The 17,231-nt window shown below is 52.7% G+C and overlaps 1 protein-coding gene across 1 annotated transcript; it reads right to left on the reverse strand.

Annotated features, from left to right (window-relative positions):
* Positions 1–182: 182 nt before the first annotated feature.
* PRSS21 (serine protease 21) lies at positions 183–4,637 on the reverse strand. The gene is made up of 6 exons (XM_024553387.2): positions 4,571–4,637; positions 4,442–4,471; positions 3,948–4,113; positions 3,057–3,340; positions 730–884; positions 183–440 (listed from the first exon to the last, which is right to left on the reverse strand). Exons 1-6 carry the CDS (start codon positions 4,635–4,637, stop codon positions 183–185), a joined length of 960 nt encoding a protein of 319 aa, XP_024409155.2.
* Positions 4,638–17,231: the final 12,594 nt, after the last annotated feature.

Below are 17,231 nucleotides of genomic sequence, written 5' to 3' on the forward strand. Positions count from 1 at the left end.
AAGAGATTTAGGAGTTTAGGACCGGTCTTGGAGTGAAAGGGACACAGGTGACCACGAGTGTGTCCAGGAAGCCAACTGAGTCCACAGAATGTTCTATGAGGCACCCACTAGAACATGCACATGTGTTTATTCGAAACAGGACAGAAAGGGACTAGGCCTGGCGCAGCAGCTGGCCCTGACTCTCACGAGCTCTGCTGGGCTCCGGATGGCTGTAGGAATGGGGTGCTCCAGAGGAGGGGGAGGCACAGGAGCAGCAGCCAGGGGTCTGGCCTGTGGATGCTGCTGCGGGCAATCAGCATCCGGATCCAGCTGAAGTGTGTACTGACGTTGGTGTAGACGCCGGGCCGGTTGGGCCTACCACAGCCCACTCCCCAGCTCACGATTCCAACCTGGTACCACAGCCCTCGCCTCTCGCAGGCCAAGGGTCCGCCCGAGTCACCCTGGGGAGCAGAATGGGTGAGCAGGGCCTGGGGCAGGGCAGAGAGGCTAGGAGAACAGGACAGGCTGTGGAGCTGGGCAGACTGGGTGCAAATCCTACCCCTCCCCCAGGAAGTGACCAAATTTCTGTGTCTGCAAAGTGGGACTATAGTCTGTACCCCCCCTAGATCCCAACCCCCCCACCGGGTTGCCATGAGGACCAAACTATACAGGGGGATCTCAGATCTGAGGGCGAGTCGGTGAGAGGCTAGGACCCAGAAGGCCCTGGTTGGGGTGAGGAGGGACACTCACGAAGCAGGAGTCCTTGCCTCCTTGAGGATCGCCAGCACAAACCATGTCTCCCCAGATGTTATAGCGGAAAGAAGACTGTGAGTAGAGGTAGTTGCACATGCTGGTGTTTATGATGCCCACCTGCACTTCCTGGAGGATGTAGGGAGACGGCAGCTCTACGTAGGAGTTGAAGGAACAGAGAAAAAATAGTATCTTGAGCCTCTCGTCTGCCATCTGGTTGGGAGGAATGACTTAGGTTATGGGGCGAGGGTGGGGGTTTTAGGGGGACCGGGGTGTAGAGGAGCGGGGGATCAGGGTCCCGGGGGTACCGAGAGTGCTTTGATGAGTCCTCTGCTCTAGCCCGGTACCCAGAACATCATGGGCGATGAGCAATATCACAGAAGGACCCAATGTCTGGACAGGCTGTTACAGCTCCTACCTAAGACTCCATTTCCCCATATGTATCAGGCAGATGACAGCCCCTGCCAGAGCCAGTAGAGAAGGACCTTCACATGCACGAGGGAGGGGCTCACGCAGCTAAGGTGGTTTAGGATTATTACATTTCAGGGCCTGAGCCAAGCGCCTTCCTGTGTTCTCTTGGTGCTCCCACAGCACCTCCAGGAGGCAGCCCAACTGTGACCGACTTTCAAGTAAGGAAAGGTGCACCCAGGAGATGCCAGAGCCTGACATGAACCCAGGTCCATCCTGGTGTGATCACAATAACACGAAAAGCTGACGTGTTGGTAGTCTCCTGTCGCCAGCAACTCTGCTAAACCCTTGTATGCATGCCTGTGACCCTCAACACCACCCTGTGAGGTGGGCACTGCTGTTACTCCATTTTACAGCTGAGGAAGCCGAGGCACAGTTAGACCAAGTGCTTGTGCAAGGTTTTCCAGCTAGCGTATGGTAGAGCTAAGGTTTACACCAGGCAGGGGGGCTCCAGAAGTCACCAGTCACCTGTGAGGATGGGGGTGGAGCCTGGGGCTGAATGTGACCACTGGTCAGCCTTGGTCCAGGGAGGGAGGGAGCAGAGTCTGCCTGCTGGGCCTCCCGGCTCACACCCGTGCAGCCCTACGGGCCCAGGGAGGTCTGCCGCAGGGGCATTTTATTCAGCCCCTTGCAGGGGAAAGGAAAAGACCCCAGCTCTGGAGGGAGGCAGGTCTAGTGTCCACTTCTCTGTCCCCTCTGCCAGTTCCAAATGTGTGACCACCACAAGAACACATCACTCTTTGGGCCAGTGAGCCCTGGCTTCTCCACTGAGTCCTTCTGTGGCCTTGGGCAGTTTTCACACTCTTGTCAGCTTCCTCATCTATAAAGTAGGTGCAAAAGTGTTCCCAGCCTCCCCTGCAGGTAAGCTCCTGAAGGCATATAGATGGTCCCCTGCTCACTCCTGAGTCTGGAGAGCCCGGAACAGTGCCGGGCACAGTGTACAGACGGGAGCTGCCTCTGTTACTGTTACTGGTGTTAGGGTGAGGCAGGAATGGGCCAGGCAAGGTAGCAGTGTAAGGGGCAGTCCAGATGGGGGGCCTGTGCCTCCCCCAACCCTGGGGCACCTAGGAGGAGGCTGTACCCAGTGGTTTCGGGGGATGCATGGTGAGAGATAAGCAGGTGGCACTAATGCTGCTTCAAGGACCTCCTGCAGAACCAAGGTTGGAGGATGGCTTGAAATTTTGGGGACAGGGAAAAGGGCTCAGCCCTCCAGGAGAGTAAGCCAACGGGGATAGGTAAAGAAGTTATGGAGGAGCCAGAGTAAGGAGGCCGGATGGCTGGGGGAGAGGCGAGCACCAGGCTGAGACCTTTCTGGCAGGCTGCCCCGACACCTCACACACTTGTGCAGCTGGGAGTACAGCCTGGGCCAAGCTGACCTCCCTCTCCCCACTGGTTTCTGGCCCACAGTCTTGAGGGTAGAGGGAACTGAGTGTTTGTACAGAAAGTCCTGCCCTGCCTTGACCTGTGTGGCTCAGGTGGTTGGAGCATCATCCCACCCAAAAGGTTTCGGGTTCAATTCTCGGCCAGGGCACATGCCTAGGTTGCGGGTTCAGTCTCCAGTTGAGGCATGTATGAGAGGCGACTGATTGATGCCTCTCTCTCTATCGATGCTTCTCTCTATCGGTGTTTCTCTCCTGCTCTCTAGCAGGTGTTCAGGTAAGGATTCAAGAAATATCACCAGAAAGTCCTACCCTTTCAGGGCGAGCAGGAGGGAGAAGAGGATATGGAGCAGGCCCTGGAGGGTACCCAGCTGTGCCCAGACTAGGGTTGGGGCTGTCGGGCTGATGAAGCTGGAACAGGGGTGGAAGGTCACACTCGTGCTCCCCTGCCCCAGACCCACCGCCTGTCCCCAGCCTCACCCTCATCTTCTTGGACGTCCCCCCAGCCAGTCACCCAGCAGTCAGTCCGGTTCTCAAAGTCGACGGAAGAGGCCAGGACACAGATGGGCTGGATGAACTTATTGTAGGTGACAGCGGAGGACAGCCTCAGCATGGCAATGTCATAGGCTGTAGTCCCCCGATACCTGGGGCTAAAAATGATCTCTTCCACCTGGTAACGGTTGTAGTAGGCCTGCAGGTTCCAGATGGACGGCACGGCAGACAGCTCACCAAACTGGACCGTCCACTCGAAGGGGTCATTGTTCCTGGCAGAGAGGGGAGAGCGGTCCAGAGGCCTTGTCGGAGGGTGAGCTCCCGGAGGACAGCTGGGGTCTGCTCCCCAGCGTGGTGAGAGCCAGAGAGGCCGCAGCCAAAGCCCCAGACCCTGGGCATTTGGGGGGGTGGGGTAGGGTGAAAGGGTGCTTTCCCACTGTGGTCTGATATGGCCAGTCACTCAACAAGCCTGTCACCTCTCAGGGCTGTCTTAAAAAAAAGAAGCGGAGGCACAGGGGCCAAAGTGGGGCACTCAGCAGGGCAGGGGCCAAACAGCTGCAGGGGCTACTGCTGCCCCGGGCCAGGCTCTGCCCAACACCCACCCACCTCAGCCCATTCCTCCCTCCTGTGGGGCGCCTCCATTGGGAGGTGGTGTGAGGAAGGTGAAGGCTAGCAAATGAAGACTCATTTACTGAGAAGAGAACAGGAAAGAGAAAAGAGCAAGACACACAAATATACACGGGAGTGTTCTAGAAGACTCTTCTGGAGAAAACAGAACAGTGTTCGCTGCAGGGGCACATGGGGAACCCCCATGGGTGTGACCAGCTGCCACGGGGCCTGGGACTCCGGAGTTCAGCGGGCCGCCACCCCGGAACTCACTTTTCAAAGCAGTGCGCTGCGGAAAGCACCCAGCGCCGGTTGAGCAGGCTCCCTCCGCAGGTGTGGGAACCCCACAGGCGTATGCTGCCCTGCCACGGCCAGCGCCCGCGCTCTGCATCCTTTCCGCCCACCACACGCGACCCGATGGCCCGTTGGCCACACGGCCCTGGGATGGACAGACCGACAGAGGGCTGAGCTACAGGAGACACACGCGTCTGCCCACCCTCACCCACCTGGGACCTCGAAGGAAAAGGAGTTGCCCAGGAAACCGCATGCATCTTGGGGTCAGGCAGCCGAGGAAAAAGGACGCTGGGGACCCTCCCAACGTGGTCTGCAGGCGTCCGCCCCTCCCCCTTCCCCAAAGGGCCCATCAGTTACATGTGAGCAATGACGAGTTCTCGAAACCTGGGGCGAGAGAAATGAAAAGATGAGTTGTCTTTTGCACGCTAGCCCAGGTGTACTGAGCAGGGAAGCTCGCATCTCGGGCGCCTTACCTGGAAACAGCACGTCTTGATCCTGCCACCCTGCGGGGGAGAGGAGAAGGCGAGCTCCGCTCAGTCTCCATGCGCCCCACCCTGCCCCCATCACCCCTAGGTCAGCCGGCAGCTCCGGCCTGAGCTCACCCAGCATCTCGAGTTCCACTGGCACCAACAGCTGCACCAGCAGCAGCGCCGCGACTGTAGCGCCCATGGCCTCGTCTCCCTGCGCTTGGCGCCCCCTCTGCTTCTGCCTGCCCCAGGGCCGGGCTGGGGCGCCCCCTGGGGAGCCCTGCTGCCATCTTATCCAAGCTTAACCTCTCTGGGTCCAAGGGCTTTTGGGAATATCGATCCTCACAGCAACCCCAGTTTTGAGTTTCTCCTGGGGCTGGGTTCCCAACCACACCTCAGATATGGCCCAGAAACCAGTGCACCTAAACAATCCCTTTCTTCTCTCAACCCTGGGATCCTGACTGCCCCCTTTTCTACCCAGTCCTCCTTCTAGGAAGGAACGAGGACCTGGCCCACAGCCAGAACTCCCGCGGAAGCACATTAGCAAGTCCTCACTGAGTGAGCATTGGTTGGGGGCTAGGACTGTTCTGCGGATCCAGAAAAGGAAGATCCCTCACAAGACTTCCTTTGGCAAATGATGGCGTTGGGCCTTGTCCCTACCTGAGGAGGCAGCCAGGCTAGTCCCGCCTGAGCAGGCTGCCCCCTGGTGGCTGGCCTCAGCCCCTGTTATCAGCATCCTCTGGATTAAATCTTGAAATTTGAAACGTCTTTCAAGTACTGACTTTCCAGGGGTTCTAGGGGGAAGGAAATCACCAAAATGGGAGAGACAGATACCACTAGGTTGTCCATCCCAGTGTTTCTGTGACCAGGGACTTTCTGAATGGGGATCCCAGGAAGGCTGTGCCTGCTTGGTGGCTCTGTTTATCCTGAACACCACCAGGGATGATGCGCAGTCCACAATGATGTTACCCAGCATTGGCTTCTGGGAGTCCCTCCAAGCAGGGACTTGCACCAACAGCTGCACCTGCAGCATGCCCCAACCAGAGCGCCCATGGACTCCAAGGTAGGGGTTGTAAAGGGTGGGCGGCCCCCGGCATGCTGCACGGGAGGAGGAGGTGAGAGCTGTTGAAGGGCATGACCACTCCACTCAGTCATGGATGGGAGAGTCTGGCTTAGATTAAGGGGTTGGGGGTGTCCTGGGACAGAGGCTGAAGCTCCCATCCAATGGGTCTCAACCTGCCCTTTCCTCCTCCTCTCTTGTCTGCCCTGTGAAGTGGCGCACAGGGTCCCCGTTCACAAATCCAGTTCCCTCTGCTTGAGGTCCCAGCCCTGTGCTCTGTCCTCCAGGCAGTTCCCAGGTTTCCCTAGCGAGATGAGTTAGAGAAAGAGGGAGACAGATGGGGAGGGCAAGCTCATCCTGGTCTGAGCCTTTGTTGTTCATGTCCAGTGTGATGTAGATTCACTGCCATCCCTACCCACCACTCCAGGACCCCAAGGTCTTCCCATGACACTGAGATTAAACCTCCCCTAGGCCTACTCGTGACCCTGGGATTGACCCATGGTTCTGAGCCCAGAACCTCCCAGATGAGTTGCTCTGCCACACACTGAGTCTAGGAATGGAGCTTCCGGGGAGAGGGACTCAAAAAAGCCCTGTAGCTTGCAGCCCTCATTTTTCCTGACTGAAAAATGGAGATAATAGCCTTGACTGGTGTGGCTCAGTTAGTTGAGTGTCATCCCACAAAGCAAAAGGTCACCGGTGCGATTCCGGGTCCTGGCATGCGCCTGGGTTGTGGGTTTGGTCTCTAGTCCGGGTGCATACAAGAGGCAACTGATTGATGTTTCTCTCTCACATCAATGTTTCTCCCTCTCTCTCTTTCTCCCTCCCTCCCCCTCTATCTAAAACTAAATAAATAAAATATTTTTTCATTTTTAAGTAGATTTTATTGATTATGCTTAAACAGTTGTCCCAATTGTCCCTATTTTTTTCTTCCCTTTCTTCTCCTCCAGCCTACACCCCACTCCCACCAGCATGCACTCCCTCCTTAGTTCATGTGCATGGGTCGTACATATAAGTTCTTTGGCTTTTCCATTTCCCATACTATTCTTAACTTCCCCTTGTCTATTTTGTACCTACCATTTATGCTACTTATTCTCTGTACCTTTTTCCCCATTCTCCTCCCTCCCCCTCCCCGCTGAAAACCCTCCATGTGATCTCCATTTCTGTGATTCTGTTCCTGTTCTAGTTGCTTAGTTTGTTTTTGGTTTTGATTTTTTTATAGGTTCAGTTGTTGATGGTTGTGAGTCTGTTGTCATTTTACTGTTCATAGTTTTGATCTTCTTTTTCTAAGTCCCTTTAACATTTCATATAACAAGGGCTTGGTGATGATGAACTCTTTTTTTGTTTTAAAGATTTTATTTATTTATTTTTAGAGAGAGGGACAGAGAGGGAAGAGAGGGAGAGAAACATCAATGTTTGATTGCCTCTTACGTGCCCCCTGCTGGGGACCTGGCCTGAAACCCAAGCATGTAGCCTGACTGGGAATTGAACTGGTGACCGTTTCGTTCGCAGGCAGACGCTCAACCTACTGAGCCACAAAAGCCAGAGTAATGATGAACTCCTTTACCTTGACCTTATCTGAGAAGCACTTTATCTGCCCTTCCATTCTAAATGATAGCTTCGCTGGATAGAGTAATCTAGGTTGTAGGTCCTTGCCTTTCATGACTTGGAATACTTCTTTCCAGCCCCTTCTTGCCTGCAAGGTTTCTTGAGAGAAATCAGCTGACAGTCTTATGTGAACTCCTTTGCAGGTAACTGTCTCCTTTTGTCTCTCTGCTTTTAAGATTCTCTCCTTATCTTTAATCTTGGGTGATGTAATTATGATGTGCCTTGGTGTGTTTCTCCTTGGATCCAACTTGTTTGGGACTCTCTGAGCTTCCTGGACTTTCTGGAAGTCTATTTCCTTTGCCAGACTTGGGAAGTTCTCCTTCATTATTTTTTCAAATAAGTTTTTCAATTTCTTGGTCTTCCTCTTGTCCTTCTGGCACCCCTATGATTCTGACGTTGGAATGTTCAAAGTTGTCCCAGAGGTTCCTAAGCCTCTCCTCACTTTTTTGAATTCTTGTTTCTTCATTCTGTTCTGGTTGAATGTTTATTTCTTCCTTCTGGTCCAAACCACTTATTTGAGTCCCGGTTTCCTTCCCTTCACTGTTGGTTCCCTGTATATTTTTCTTTATTTCACTTTGCATAGCCTTCACTTCTTCCTCTGTTTTGCGTCCGTGTCTGTACTCAATCATTTCTGTGAGCATCCTGATTACCAGTGTTTTGAACTGTGCATCTGATAAGTTAGCCATCTCTTTGTCGCTTAGTTCTTTTTCTACAGTTTTGATCTGTTCTTTCATTTGGGCTATATTTCTTTGTTTTGGTGCACCTATTATGTTGTAAGTGGTGGAGCCTTAGGTATTCACCAGGGTGGGCAACCCACATCTCTGGGTTGTGGTTCTGTATGTGGGGGAGGGGTCAGAGAGGGAACAATGCTGCTTGCTCAGCTCTTGCCCCGCTGTCGCTGTCAGTCACTTCCTTCGCTACCCACAAGGGAGTTGTGCCTTTCAGGTACTGATTCCCGGGTAGGTGGGCTTGTGTATGATCTAGGACCCGGTGGGTCTCTCCAACAAACTCTCCTGTGAGGCTGGGAGTTTCTTCTGTCGCTGCATCCCCTAGAGATTTTTACAGCCATTGGTTCTGAGGCTTTATTTCCCTGCACTGGAGCCCTGGGTTGCATGGTCTGTCTCACTCCCCAGTTGTTCCTCCCTGTTTATCTGCACTCGAATGTGGGACCACCCAGTCCACCAGCTGCCACCTTGCCCACCCAGTCCATCGCCTTGCCACACATTCTTTCCTCCCTGGCTGCCCATCTACCAGTCTGGATGAATGTTTCTTCTTTAACTCCATGGTTGTTGGACTTCCATACAGTTCAACTTTCTGGCAGCTCTGGTTCTTTTTGTTTTTAAACTTGTTGTCCTTCTTTTGGTTGTGCGAGGAAGCAAAGTGTATCTTGGTGGGAAGTCTCAAATCTTTATTTATTTATTCTTTTTTTAAAGATTTTACTTATTTATTTTTATAGAGAGGAGAAAGGGAGGAGAGAGGGAGAGAAACATCAATGTGTGGTTGCCTCTCAGGTGCCCCCTACTGAGGACCTGGGCTGCAACCCAGGCATGTGCCCTAGACTGGGAATTGAAGTGGCGACCCCTTGGTTCACAGGCCTGTGCTCGATCCTTTGAGCTATGCCAGCCAGGGCCCAAATATTTCTTTTTTAAATGGAGATAATAGTAATGTGCACCTCTCAGGGCTGCTGGGAGATCCTTTCACACACACCATTCCAGCCCCTGAGGCATGAGGAGGACCCCTGCTGGAGGTGTGGTCCTCTGCCAGATCATCTTTATTGCCTTGCAGACAGACTTGCCTGTAAAGGGACTAGTCCAGCACTGGGGGCTGGAAACCTCAGTTCCAAGAGTCCCAGAAACCCCCAAAGGAATCCCTGAGCCTGGGTGCATGCTGGGACTCAGCCTTATATGGTGGGCTAGAAGCAGGGAACACTAGGCTGTGTCCCTGGGGGTGGGGTATCCCCCAGGCTGTCAGGGAGGGTGAGAGGGCAGCTTACTGCCTATGGGGGATACATGAGAGATCTGAAGAGGGAGAGATGTAGGGGCATTGGAGTGGGGAGCTTTCCGAGGGGAATGGGCCAGAGAAGTTCCCTGGAGGCAAAGGATTCAGTGGATGGTGGAAGGCAGCTTTCTGGGGAGGGGTCCCTATGAGAAGCTGCATACTGCATTCTGGCATAGAGTAGAGAGAAGGCATGGGTTTGAAATGTGGGGACTGAGGTCTCAGGGCTGAGCTCCATGTTTAGGCAATCCCCAGGGAGGTGGGGCTGTCTCCCTTGGCCCCAGAAACAACAATAGGCAGTGAAAAAGATCCCAGCAAGGTTGGAGAGAACCTCTGTCATCTGGGGCTGAGCTCTGGATTGTGCTGAGAACCCATGTGGTATACACACCGAAACTGGTGTAAACACCCAGCCTCTCTGGGAGGCCACAGTGAGACCCAAGCTCGCTACCCCTGCCTGGGTCCACAGACCAAGGGGCCTCCGGAGTCACCCTGGAGAGAAAGAAGTCCAGAAGTGTAGGGCCAGAGGTCTGGACTGTGCCGGCCCAGCTGCCCTACTTACACAGGAGGAAATTGAGGTTCACAGGGCCCCCCCCAGTCCTACCAACCTTCCTTCAGAACTGCTGGCCAGGCCTAGTGGACAGAGCATCAGTGGCTTGAATGTTTCTGGGAGGCAGCAGGGTTGGCTGGTTTGGGAATTAAGAGATGAAATCTATGGCAGGTGGGACAAGCAATGCTATGGGAACATCCTATTTTCTGTATAAAACTGTGTTTTTCAGAATAGGGCCTCGGAGGGCTACTCCTGGGGTGCTAATAGCGCTGTCGGCTTCATTTGATGAAAAGTCTGATCGAGACGAAACAAGGCTAAGAGGCGATGGGAGATAAGGTGTGTTTTGCTTATGAGAAAAGACAAGGAGTGACAAGACCAACCCAGTTCAGAAGTGACCAGCTCTTTAGGAAAATCATTTCAATGCCTCCAAGTGTTATTTTCAGGAAAGAAAAAAGAAACTTCTGGCCCCAAAGGAAAGCCTTTAGGGGGAGAGATATGTCACAATTTGCTTAAGCACATTTGCAGATATTCTATGTTCTGATAATATTTACATGATATTTGAAAGGGAGACAGGGTTCAGAAACATTTTTTTTCTTTTTGAATTGACACTTTTATTTTTAAAAAAATGCTGTCCTCATCTTGGGGCCCCCAAAGCCGGTACTTGCTTACCCTTCAAGCGTCCTTCTGGCCACTCTTAAAGCTGGCACACGGCATGTCCTCCGGGCTGATGGGGTCCTGGCCTGGGACGACGGAATTCTCACTGTAGTAGGTGTCACAGGGCTGGGTGTCAATGAGAGGCAGCTAAAGCTCCTTCTGGGCGAAGGGTGGAGGTAGCTCTGGGGTGGGGAGCAGAGAGCAGAATTCAGGGGGGACACGATGGCCTATGGTACTTGGCTGATTGCCCACACTTGGATGAACCGAGGACAGGAAGTCATTTGTGTGTGTTGCTCCTCTGCTCCCCAAGGAACAGGAACCTGTGTTTCTGCTCCGGAAGTCCCAGTGAACATGCCGGGGTGGCAGGGTGAGCCAGGAAGACATGTTCTCTTCCTCCCCAAAGCGGGGCCTCCACACAGAGGTGTGGTGGGCCCCTCAGCTTCCCCCTCAGTGCCCAGGCAGGGGAGTGGGATGGGTACACAGTAGCGGGCCAGGCAAGAGCTGAGACCTGGTTTCAGAGCCTGGCTCTGTCTGTGGACTGTGGTCGAGCCACTTCTACCAAATGACCTTAATCTTTTTGGCTTTCCAAGGGTAGGGTCAAAAGTGGGTTAAATAGTGCCCCTCAAAACTTCATGTCCCCCGGAACCTCAGAAGGTGACCTTATTTGGAAATGGAGGCTTCACAGATGTAATTAGTTAGGATGAGGTCAGACTGGATTAGGCTGAGAGTGCCCTTATAACGGGCAGAAGAGGAGACACAGGGAGACACACATGGAGGTGGCCATGTGAGGACAGAGGCTGAGAGCGGAGTGATGCAGCCACCGACCAAGGAGCCACCAGAAGCTGGAAGAGGCAGGAAGGAGCCTCCCCTGAAGCTTCCGAAGGGAGGCCCGGCAACACCTTGATTTCAGATCTCTGGCCTCAAGAACTGGGAAGGAATGAATGCCTGTTTGTTTTTGTTTTCACTTCTTAAGATTTTATTTATTTTTAGAGAGAGGGAAGGGAGGGAGAGAAACATTGATGTGTGAGAGAAACATCTATCAGTTGCCTCTCTCACGCCCCCATCTGGGAACCTGGGCCACAACCCAGGCCTGTGCCCTGACTGGAATCAAACCCGTGACCTTTCGGTTTGGGTTTCTGGGATGACACCCAACCCACTGAGCCACACCAATCAAGGCGAATTCCTGTTGTTTTAAGCCACTTGGTCTAGGGCCATTTGTTATGGTAGCCCCAGGATGCTAATCTGCGGTGACATTACAAACGCAGTGGTGATGACAGCGTGATGATGATGACCACAACGGTGACAGCTGCTGATAAGTGTTAAGAACTCAGTCTTGCTCAGCCCTGCTAGAAATGCCTACAATACATCATTCCATATAACCCTCACATGGACCCCATGAGGGTCAAATTTCCACTTGCTGGAGGAGGAAACCACAGCCGGCAAGGCTGGTGGAGGTCACTCAGCCAGGGTGAGCCCAGGTGGTCAGGCTCTGACCCAGCCCCACATGGACAGGTGGTGGGTGAATTCTGCGAACACGTAGATGGCACAGGCTCTAGCCCAGCAGAATAGTCTGGGCCCAGGTTGGGCCAACATCCCAGAGCCCTCTGCTGGGCCTGGCATCTATCCTTTGGTTATTGGATGCTGGGAGGATGGATTGGGGAGCCCAAGGTGGGGTCTGGGGTGGTGGGCTCCTTCTGCATTGGCTGGGGCCATGCCACTGAGTGTGGGTTCCATGTCCGGCTTGAGTGAGTGTGGTGGCAGGGGCAGCTGGCTCTAGGGAGCATGTCAGGCCAAGCCTCCACTGGGTTATGCCCCACCACCACGCTGACCAGTTCTGGGCGTCTTATGAAGATTTGTGTTGATGTTCCCCCAGCCAGTGACCCAGCAGGTCTGGGTTTGGGAGGCAGACTGGGAGGATGAGGTCACTGAAGGTGACTGGGGAGGTCAGCTGCACCAGGGCGATGTCCCTCACTGCTATGCACCTCCATGTGGCTCGGGGGGTGGTGGTGATGAAATGGGCCACAATTAGGAGTTCCCCAGGCTTATCAGCCCGGGGTAGGAGGAGATGGTCCTCAGCAGCACGAAACAGGCAGACAGTGGCTGGTTCCTGGGGCCAGAAATCCAGGGTGTTTGAGACTGTGCCCAGGTTCCACGGGTGAGGGATCAGGACAATCTTGATTTGAGGGTCATATCATCACAAAAGGATATTTTTGCGAGCTGAGCGCATGCCAGCAACAACAATGTTTAATCCACAAGCGACCCTGCAAGGTGCCCAGTTCTGTTTGGTAGGAGGTGAAGCCACCTGTCCAAAGGCTGCCCAGATGATAAGCAGTGGACTCGAGGCCTTGGATTTTCAAGGGACATCGTGATGTGGGAGCTTTTGGTTTCTGGGAAATGAATACTTTCTTGGCAGGGCCAGTGCTGAGTGCCGGTGCCTTCTCCCCAGCTGTCTTTCCAGTGTCCAGCCTGGGCACTGGGGGAATCCTTCGTAGATAAGTGAGACCTTAGGTGGACACAACCCTGGCCTGACTCCTGCCCAGGCTCCTGTTCAAATGGGGAAGGGAGTGTGTGGGGGAGGGGTTAAGGGCAGGTCCCAGCTGGCCCTGGCTCAGATTCTCACTGGTCGAACCAGAGGGCTGCAGTCAGCACCCAGTCCTTGCTGATCTCGGAGCCCCCCCCCCCCACATGCTGTCCGTACTCCCTCAGGCTGACCTGCCATGGCCACGGGCCCTGTGGACGTCCTGCCCTGATATATTGGGGTGTCCACACACTGCAGGGTGAGGCAGTGGGCTAGGTTAAACGAGGTTCCCTCTACACTCCCCTCACCCTACAGACCCACCCTCGTTTATCCCTGCCCCTTGTGAGCTGACAACTTGTCCTCTGATGCAGGACCCTCTCTTTATGGGAAGACTTATGACCCTGGAGGAAGGTGCACAGCAGCTGAGCTGGGGGGGGGGGGGACCTGGGGACCTGGATTGCTCAGCCCAGCTCCGTGGGGAGAAGGAAGGCCGGGCCAGCTGGGCCGGGGCTCTTGGGGAGGTTCTGAATGCAGCACGGTGCACGTGATACAAAATGCACCCGGCAGTGGGGTTTTGGTGGAAGCCATGAAGGCTCCTCTGGGGGAGTGCCAGTCCCCAACATCCGGGTTCCTTAGAGGTCCTGCCCAAGTATAGAGCTATCAGGGTGGGGTTGGGATTATAGGCCTCTGTTTATCTGTCCCCCAAATCCAGGCTTTCTCTCCTTCAGTGCTTGTCTGCCTATCCCAGTATTTGACCTACCCGAGTCCAGGTTTACCGCTCTGGCATTTGTTGGAGAGAGGTTGAATGGGAGAGCTCTGGGGCTTCCCTGAAGGATTTGCAGGAGGAAAAACAGGGTGGCCACGGGGGCCAGCTGCATGGTACCTTCCGGCCACCGCTTCTGGGGTGGCGCTTGGGGTCAGAGTCAGACACACTCAGGAGGGGGAAGGTGACTGCAGCTGCAGCCCGTTTCTGGGCTCGCCCTGGGGTGGGGCCCACCTCCACTCCATGTCCTCAGGCCTTCGGGCCTCACTCTGCTCCTGGGTACGGGGCCCTGGCCTCTTCCACATCCTTGGCAAGACCCTCGGGCTCTTCCTCCCCTGCTCTGGCCCTGGCATCACAGCACCAACATCTCCCACCACCTATGGGACACTCACTGTGTGCTGGCACTCTGCCAACCAGGCCACGTGCCTCAGAACAGATGTCCCAGGAGCTGTTATGACCCCTATCCGATAGCAGAGGAACAGACTCTGACGGTTGAATGACTTACTCAACGCCCGACAGGTGGCAAAGCCAGGTAAATCTACTTGGTGCTGTGTGTAGTGCCCAGCACCCCTGGGAGGGGTAAGGAGTGGGAGAGTAGAACTGCAGACTCTGGGGCACATCCCACTTTGCCCCCTCAACCATTCATTTTCAACGTGGGGCTCTTGAGGGCTGAGGGGGGGCCAGGTCGTCCGGATCCTGCGAGGGAACCCTTTATTCAAGCAGGTAGAACAGCTGGGGGAGGCAAGGGACTCTCAGCCTGAGACGATGACACCCCAGTGATACCCTACTCTGCCCACAAATGGCAAGCACCTTGGTGTCCCTTGTCCCTGCCTTGGCCTGCAGTTGACAGCCTGGCCCTCTTTGTCAGGGGCCTTACAGAGGTTGTGGGCCAGAGGGGAGAGCTGAGCAGCCTTGGGCACTGGAGGGGAAGGAGAGATGTGGGAGACTTCTCCTAATCCCTAAGCTCTTTCCACTTGTCTAAAAGTACCCATCCTTCCAATACCCCCCTCCCCGCCCCCACATCAGCCTGGCCTCTGGGCAGGTAGCTACCCCTCCAAGGGGCTCATTACCTCTGGGTGGGGCGCGGCGGGTGTCAGCAGCCCCAAATGCTTGACTTAAGCCAAACGCATGCGCAGTGACTGCTCCAGTGTTACTGCTTTTCCCTGCTGCCCGATCTCTTGATTTCTAAGAAAAATGTTGATTTATTTGTTTCTTGAGTATTGAGAACAGTTTTTCACTTCATGTATTTAAAAACACTGTTGACGGGTTATGTATTTCAAAGTTCATGCCTCCAACACTTTTCAGTGGCTTGTAACTTTATCAATGCAAAACATCCCTATATTTCACTGCGTTAGCCTTGGGTTCTTCTTTCTACCTGAGATCACCTGATATATGATAAGACACAGCCACTTTCATATTGCTTGCAATTTCTATATTAATACAGTTTTGGATCAAAACAAAATGAAAAGAAAACACTTACAATACTAGAGGGGCAAGTGCCTAGTTGAGACTCAAGCCCGAGCCCACAGGGTTCTTGGCTTTGGGCAGGAAAGAATTCAAGACAGAGCCAGACAAGAGTTTAACGCAGAAAAGCAGGTTTTGTCACTCCACAGAGCGACAGACTCCCCTCACGACAGAAGGAAGAGAGACCTCACCATCTCCAGAGGTCGGGCTTATATCTGTTTGTAGTTTCTATGGAAAATTGCTGGTATGGGGAAATAGAGAGCGGAAAGAAATGTTGGATTAACTTTAAGGTATATTTTGTGGTCTGTTTTCCCTTTATGGCACGGAAAAACAAAAACGTACAATGAGTAGCTGTTCACCAATCTTTGCGGGAGTTTTCCCCGTACAGAGGCTCTTAGTGGTCAGCTCGCTTCTTTGGTCAGCTGAGTTCCGTGCCCAGCAGCACATAGCAGGCCCCCAATTTTCCTTTGACTTCAGTTGATTTATGCCCATCTCTTGTATTACTTAGAAATGACAAAAAGTGAAATTTCTTAACCTACTTTCTAAGTATTTATTGGAATATACTTGCTGGAATACTTGTAAAGTAGTAAACGAATTCCATTAACATTACTATTGATTTTTGTGAGTGCAAAAAAGTTGTTTAGGTTTTACTGACGTCTTATGGGAACAAAGGCACATGCTGCCTGCTTGAGATTGTGATTGAGAACTTCTGGATTATCAGAATTATGTAAGAGCCAGCACATTTAATAATAAATCTGATTTAAAGACATCACAACAGTCCTTAGTATCATCACTAGTGAGTATCTTAGAACGCACACCCATTCAATAATCTTTTTTGTGCTCACAGGTACCAGGTCACCTGCTAAGTGTGACTGAGGAGGTAAAATATTCGAAGTCCAGGTGCCGTGCATGGTCCGAATGCTTGTTTCTGTGCTTCCCCCAAATTCATACATTGACATCTTAACCCCCAGAGTAGTGGCGTTCAGAGGTGGGGCCTTGGGGAGGTGATTTGGTCGTGAGACCAGAGCCCCAGGATGGGATGAGTGCCCTTATCAAACAGACCCCGGGGAGTCCCCTCTCCCCTTCTGCTATGTGAGGACACAGAGAAGGCAACAGCTATGAACCAGGACACGGGCCCTCCCCAGACACGAGTCAGCTGGCACCTTAACCTCAGAATCCCAGCCCAGGAACGTGAGAAATAAATGCTTGCGGTTCATAAGGTCCTCACTCTGCGCTGTTTTGTTGTAGCAGCCCAAACGTACCAGGACAACCAGCAAAGCCTCTGACCTGGAAATGTTTTCCCCACGTGTTTTCAGCATGTTCTCTGTTTCTGCGGATGTTACATTAGAATGTACAGAGTGGAGCAGATACGTTTTTTCTTCAGGCTCAGGTAATCCAGGACAGTTCACGGGCGGCCGGTAGACTGGTATCCGGAGTACATGGGACCAACGCCCAGTACAAAACGCCTTCCCGACAATCCGCGGATGGGCGCTCTAGAGCCGGGCCTGCTCCGTGTCTTTCCTCCACGTTTATTTTCCCTAAAACACTTTGAATTATGGACGTTTAAAAATACACAAAGATGTAGACGAATAAAAAGAACACGCAACATCTGTCGCTCCGCTTAAATAATTATTACTATAGAACCAATCTTTATTATTAAATTTGTTGGGATGACACTGATTAATAAAATTACATAGGTTTCAAGTTTAAAATTCTATAATACATCATTTGTATATTTCATTGTGGATTTATCACCCAAAGTCAAGTCTTCTTCCATCACCATTTATTCAACCCCCTTTACTCTTTACTGCTCTCCCCACCCCGTCTGGTAACCACCGTACTGCTGTCTGTGTCTCTCCAACCAGTCTTTAGTCCCCTCCATGTCTTTATGGTTTTCTCTCACGGAATCTGCCCTTTTAAATTTTTGCTCCAAGTTCTGACCATGTTTCTCTTCTGAATTTTCAAGTTTGCCAGTTCATTCTGTATCCATGTCTATTTTATTATTCGGCCCTTTGCCTAAAATGTTTTACTTCAACATTTTAAATTTTCCAACACTCTTCCTGGTTCTTGGATTGTTCTTTTCCCAAATAATTCTTGTTTGATGATTGTAAATACTCTGGAAGCTTTCATAGGATACCAGTTAGAATTTTCCAAGTTGTCTGATGTTCCCTCTGGAGTCAGCTCAGTTTT

Source organism: Desmodus rotundus, chromosome 1 (assembly GCF_022682495.2).
Source record: "Desmodus rotundus isolate HL8 chromosome 1, HLdesRot8A.1, whole genome shotgun sequence".
Lineage (NCBI taxonomy): Eukaryota > Metazoa > Chordata > Mammalia > Chiroptera > Phyllostomidae > Desmodus > Desmodus rotundus.

Coding starts and splice junctions, on each gene's coding strand:
- PRSS21 (XM_024553387.2), bottom strand. CDS start 4,637: ATGGGCGCTACAGTCGCGGCGCTGCTGCTGGTGCAGCTGTTGGTGCCA. Junction 4,472..4,570: donor AGTGGAACTCGAGATGCTGG/GTGAGCTCAGGC, acceptor TCTCCCCCGCAG/GGTGGCAGGATCAAGACGTG. Junction 441..729: donor GAGGCAAGGACTCCTGCTTC/GTGAGTGTCCCT, acceptor TCTGCTCCCCAG/GGTGACTCGGGCGGACCCTT.